At 35.9% G+C, this 6534-nt stretch overlaps 1 protein-coding gene across 1 annotated transcript; it reads right to left on the bottom strand.

Moving 5' to 3' along the window:
- Positions 1-2342: 2342 nt before the first annotated feature.
- Positions 2343-5122, bottom strand: LOC134231504 (uncharacterized). Its single transcript, XM_062713463.1, has 7 exons — positions 5021-5122; positions 4113-4712; positions 3906-3977; positions 3413-3487; positions 3092-3217; positions 2747-2834; positions 2343-2515 (listed from the first exon to the last, which is right to left on the bottom strand). The coding sequence occupies exons 1-6, from the start codon at positions 5069-5071 to the stop codon at positions 2751-2753; spliced, it is 1008 nt and encodes a 335-aa protein (XP_062569447.1). The 5' UTR covers positions 5072-5122; the 3' UTR covers positions 2343-2515; positions 2747-2750.
- Positions 5123-6534: the final 1412 nt, after the last annotated feature.

Raw genomic sequence — 6534 nt, 5'->3', positions numbered from 1 at the left:
GATGTTTTCTTCCTTGTGTATTTTGCTTTTTCTATCTCTGCTCCTTTACACCGTCCGCACACTTTCGCGCTCCGTAACTCTTTGTTGACAATAGGATCTACTTCCTTGGTAACCGATTCTCATTCGGAACAACCTCTGTCATTTTCTTACCCAATTCAACAAATATTTCCCAGTATTTCCGAATGCCTCCTTCATAGACTAGCCTGGTTCCCTGTCCTGTTTTGCTTCGTATTCTCCGCGTCAAGGATGAGACAGGGGACCAGGCTATTCATAGACGAGTTATGTCCCTTTGTTTGATCTTTTTATTGATAGGCCTAAAATACGCAAGTTGGACTCTTACAAAGAATTTACTTCTGTGAAAAAGCCGGGAACAGAGAGAAGAATTTTAAAAGATTTAATGCATTTTCACAATATAATCAATAGAGCCTTTTCCTAATACCAGAACTCCTGACACTTGAGCCATGAAATTCACAATTTTAGAAAAGGCACCCTTCATCGTCATATTAAACTATACTATGTAGTGTGTTTATTTGAAACCCAGGAGCAGAGAAGACGATTTTCAAAGAATTAAAGCATTTTCACTACATGTAATCTATTTAGCCCCGCCCTAACACCATAACCCCTGACCCTGGGGCCATGAATTCCACAATTTTTGTAGAGGACTCAATGCTTACTACATTCATGCCAACAGTTTGCAATGGCGGATCCAGAGTGTTGGAACTCTCCCCCCCCCCCCCCCCACCCCTTTATTTTTTGCCAAGTGGAGAGAAAGAGAGAGAGAGAGACAGAGAGAGAGAGAGAGAGAGAGAGAGAGTATGAACTAACATGTAAATCCTAGTTTTTAACCCCACCCGCACCCACCCCTAAAAAGTTTATCAAAATTGTAAAAGAAAATTCATTGTACTTTTCGGAAATGCTGCAAATCCATTCAGTTTTAAGGCTTCGGTAGTTTTTGAAATGTGTTTTTTTACTCGGACTTGGGGTACCTTTTCAAAGAAAAAAAGGGACGTAAACAAAGATATTATTTTCCTTAACATTTTATCTTTCCATACGTGTGTGTGAATCTTTGCTTGAGAGTGTGTAGAGGGGGGGGGGGTGGTTAGAGGACACAGCCCAGGACACTAGTAGTGGCTGGATCCGCCCTTGGTTTGACTGATTGATGTCCAGGAGTAAAGAAGAAGATTGCGTTGATTTTAATGATTTTGGCCCCCCAGGCCCCAGACGGACAGAGACCATGAAATTCATGATTTTTGTTCCCCTTTTCCCATAGATGCTTTATGCCAAATTTGGTTGAGTGGTTGCAGAGAAGAAGCTGAAAATGTGAAAATGTTAATACACGAAGGACGACGACGGACAACAAGAGGCCCATGGGCCACATCGCTCACCTGAGCACTGTGGCTAGGAAAAGTAGAAATTGGTTTAATATTGAAAAGTTTCAATCCAAAAGTAGTCCCATGACCAATCATGGATTTGCTATTCTTGAGAAGATGATTTTTGAAGAATTTTCCTATATATTTCTATGTAAAACTTCGGTTGGCCAAAATTTTATGTAAAAAAATGATTTGAACAAACTTGAATCTACATTACCTGGGGATGCTTCCATATAAATATGATGAAATATGGCTTTGTCATTCTTGAGAAGAAGATTTTTTAAGAATTTTCCTATTTATTTCTATGTAAAATTTTGGTCGGCCATTTTGGCCCCGCCTTACCCCCGGGGGTCATGATTTGAACAAATTTGAATCTACACTACCTGGGAATGCTTCCATATAAATATGATGAATTATGGCTTTGTCATTCCTGACAAGAAGATTTTTTAAGAATTTTCCTATATATTTCTATGTAAAACTTTGTTCGGCCATTTTGGCCCCGCCCTACCCCCAGGGGTCATGATTTGTACAAATTTGAATCTACACTACCCCAGGATGCTTCCACGTAAGTTTCAGCTTTCCTGGCACAGTGGTTCTTGAGAAGAAGATTTTTAAAGTATACCACCAAATTTTCATTAATTCCCAATTATCTCCCCTTGAATGAGGGCTTGGCCCTTCATTTGAACAAACTTGAATCCCCTTCACCCAAGGATGCTTTGTGGCAAGTTTGGTTGAAATTGGCCCAGCGGTTCTTGAGTCGAAAATGTGAAAAGTTTACAGACAGACGGACAGACAGACGGACGCCGGACAAAATGTGATCAGAAAAGCTCACTTGAGTCTTCGGCTCAGGTGAGCTAAAAACGGATAGCAATAGATCACCCGAGTGACTCAGGTGGCCTAAAAAAAACCTAAAAGGTATAACACTGAACATTAAATAGGATGTATGAACACAATAGAATAACAGAAAACATTGGGACGTTTATTTTCTTTAAGAAACAATAGATCATAACATGATTTTGCTTATTTGACACTGATAATACTGGTATAATATAATATAATTGCAAATGTCATTTTTGAAATTGCACTTGTCCCATTTTGTAGGAGTTTGCCATCTTCACATATATGGAATTGTTCTAATCTAAATTCTGAAAAATGAAAAATATAATGTGTTCGAGAAAATAAAGACAAAATATACATGTATAATAATTATTACTTTATCAGCTGATATTTCAAGAATAAGGAATTTCTAAAGATTTTTTTTTCTATTTCTCTAGATAGGGCGATATGGAGTTTTATGAAGATTGCAGTGCAAATTTATCTTATTTAAATTTGTGGAATAAGATTTGATTTATAATCTTATGTATAGTTTATCTTACCTGTTTAGAAATTATTAATAAACTGCACTCTGTTGAGGTCCACGCGACCTACATTAGCTAAAGCTTCTCTGTGGTTACGAGTTTTTCTCTGGAAAATAAAAACAAGAACAGTTAACACTAGATAATTTTTGTTTTCTTCGTGTATTTAGAACTTTATCGGTTTGATAGTAGATGGTATGCATAGGCGTCGGAAGCAAAATGAGAAAGGGGGAGGGGGGAGTAAACCAACAAAAAAAAGTAAACCCCAATTCTCAATGCCAATATAATGTCTATTTTTGAAAAAAAAAGTGGTGGGTTGGGGGGTTGGGGTGCGCTAAGCCCCCGTATGGGTACATGTGTACCTACCACATAAGGCCGGTGTCTGGCACAGAAGCCTGGTTTTTCTCGCGGACTTTTGGGTCGGGGTCGTGTGTAGTCTATCTTTTGTCTCACACACTCGTGTCTGAAGTCAACCCCAGCCAACCACTCACACTATAAAAAAAATAATTTCTTTAAAAAACAAAGATTTCATTTATTTAGACTCGGAAAAAATTAAAATGTGAATTAAATGGTAACAGAAATACCGATTCATCACTTCGAATACCCCGAAGTTGTGAATCAGTATTTCTGTTTCATCTTTGCTTACAGAAAAATGTAACTTATTAGCTGTACATCATTTGGACTTACCACATGAGTGGGGTACTCCTCTGTAGGGACCATTCTCCGTGTTTCTGATTCATTGACTAACCGTGTCAACTGGGACTGGAATAAAAGAACACAATACTAGTAATCAAAAAAGTCTGAAAATAAATAATTAATTTTGATGAAATAGTAAATTCATTTCATGTGTACATGTGCTTACCCATTCATCCATCCTTTCTTTCCATTCATCAACCAGAAAATGTAAATTATGTATTCGCTGTAAAATAATATTCATTTTGGTCGTTAATTCATCCTTTTTTTCCATGGGGGGGGGGTAAAATTTATTAATTTAGAAATTCAACTTTTAAAATTTTTAATTTAGAATTACATGCCAATAAGATTTGCCATCATTAAAATTCTATTAACATTAAAATACTATTATCAAAAGAGTTTAAAAAAAAAATAAGAAAAAAAAATATTTTTTAGAAAATCATGTATATTTATACGTTCATTTACTTGATATGGAGGGAAAACTTACGCCTATGGCGATGACATTCTGTGCATACCACCACGCCTGATCAGTGGGTATATAGCTTTCTCTTGGAGGAGGCTGTAATGATGAAAATACTTGGATGTAAGATGAAGAAAATATTGGTACTGTTCTAGGTAAATGCCCAAATAGTTGTCAAATTTTCCTATTCAGTGAGTTGAGAGAACATATCTTGTAAATGACTTATTAACTTACTGAATTAGTTTTGCCCTCTGAGGTCTCCAGTTCTGACCATGTCCGGTATTTCTTGTTGGACTCGTCAACCTCTGAATGTGTGAACAAGAAGTCCAAAGTATCACATCGTGGCTCCCTTGACGGTCCCTCCTTGCCAGCAATGTCAGCTGCTTCGCCATCACTGACTGATGAGGAATCCTTCTTTTCAGATCCCAATAAGAGCGTAGGATCCACATCTTTGTCCTTATGTTGGCTATTCCCGATATCTTTGACCTTATGTTGGCTATTACCGATATCTTTGTCCTGTAGATCAGATGGCGTGTCGCTCCCAGCCGGGTAGTATCCAATAATAACACAGTCATCCTCAGTGTTTCCTCCCACTAAGCTATCGGACAGTTTGGTCGCTAAATCATCACCAAGGGAAGACTGGTCTGCCTTGCTAAAGCCTTTCTCCAAAGGATACAGTGTCTGTGTCCCTTCTGTGTTGCTGTTGACGAACATCATATCTTTCCCAGAAGAGCAGCATTTTTCCAGCCCGATATCGGACTGTGGAAGATCATGGTCAACATCAGCTGTCCTCCTTGGTAGAAGTCTGGGTCTTGGTCTCTTGTAAGGATTAAACTGTGAATATTTTATATTAAATAAAAGTTGAATACATTTTCAAAATATTGAACCCCCCCCCCCTCCCACATGTTTCCCCCAAATCGCCGATTTTAATAAATCTCGTTTTAGAGAAGTTTCATAAAAAAACATATTTTCAAATCTAAATATGTAACAAATAAAAACAACTGAATTGATTTTTCAGTGTTTTGAAAACTGAATTCAGAGACTTCAAACACGCAAAAAGAGAAGAAAATTAAAAAACATGTAAATTAAAAAAAATATAGCTTTTGAAGTTTTTTTAAGAAAGACAAATTGATAAAATTTACCCTTCTTGCTTTGTAGGCAGTGCAATGAGTAAGTATTACTTTCAATTTCATGTTGAAATTTCAGATATAGGTTTCTGAATTTTTTGCACGTCTGGTCGCAATCAAATGGCGCCGTATCTATGGCATGGCGTTGCCACAATGCAACGGCATTAAAATGGGGATAGTGACGTCATAATGATAAGATGTTTTATGTAAAAAAAATTATATTTTTTCTGCTAAACCCTAAATTTTTCTTTCTTAGTCTAACTTACGAACAGAAAATTTATTTTTGAATAAAATTTCACTTTTATTTTTATTCTCAAGAGGCACGCATCGAATACATGTACAGGTTGTTGATTAAAAGTTGGTATAGATTTGAAAATTTGTCCATTGAATTTCCTTTACTTAAAGATGCATATGAATGTAGTAAAAAGCTTTTTGTGAATGGAAAGAACTCAAAGTTTGCATTTATACAGAAATTAAGGAAACTACTGAATATTAAAGAGGAAGTTATTTGTTATGGGAAATATAAATTTAAGTCATTTTGTCATAAAATTTTATTAGATTATTATGTGAAGAAATGGTATACAAGTCATAAAAGTTATACTGATGGCAAATTATCCACATACGTGAAACTCAAACAAAATTGGGGTTATGAGAATTATTTATCAGTTGTTAAAAATTTTCATCACAGAAAATCTCTATGTAAATTAAGAATTTCCTGTCACAGCTTACAAATTGAAGTGGGAAGATTTACCAATATTCCTCGAGAAGATCGATTATGTAATAGATGTAATTCTAACAACATAGATGATGAAACTCATTTTTTAATAACATGCAAAAAATTTGATCATCAAAGAAAAGAAATATTTCAGTTAATTAATCATAAATTTCCACTATTTTCAGCTTTAGATGATGAACAAAAACTTTATTGGTTACTCAACACTGAAAATAAGGAAACTCTTAATTTTGTGGGCAAATTTATAAATGATAACATGTTATAGTAGCATTAGTCTTTTACACATACATGCATATTTGATGTATTCCTTTTAGACAGGATTATTGTTAAAATGATTTATGTCAATTACTAATTGTATAATTGTTTTGCTATTCATTGGCTTATCTTTTCCTTATTATTATAACAATCTCATACTTGTCTGTTATGGGCTCTAAATTAGTAATAAAATGTTCTGTTCTGTTCTCTTCTTCTTCTTCTTCCTTATAACCACAAACCACCTTCTGGTGTATTGTCGTGATTTTTTTGCGCTTGCCCTTGGGGAAACAACGAACTATTTACAGTCTATAAAAACCATTATGGCGAAATTTACAATTAAAACTGAGTCATTCTAATTGCTCCAACGCAGTCCTTAAAGCTCTCCAGGCTAGAGGCGCTGACTGCAGTAGATGGTAGGTTGTTCCATAGTGTAATTGCTGATGGAAAGAAAGACTGCTGATGACCCTGAATTCTGGAGTAAGGGAGCAGGAACCTGATGTTATGGCCCCGTGTTGTTAAGTTAGCTCCCCTTGGTACAAGG

The sequence above is a fragment of the Saccostrea cucullata genome, unplaced genomic scaffold (assembly GCF_032062105.1).
Source record: "Saccostrea cucullata isolate Sc308-1 unplaced genomic scaffold, CSIRO_AGI_Scuc_v1 ctg4692, whole genome shotgun sequence".
Classification (NCBI taxonomy): domain Eukaryota; kingdom Metazoa; phylum Mollusca; class Bivalvia; order Ostreida; family Ostreidae; genus Saccostrea; species Saccostrea cuccullata.
The sequence above is the reverse complement of the archived record's forward strand: the minus strand, read 5'-3'. Positions and strand labels throughout refer to the sequence as shown.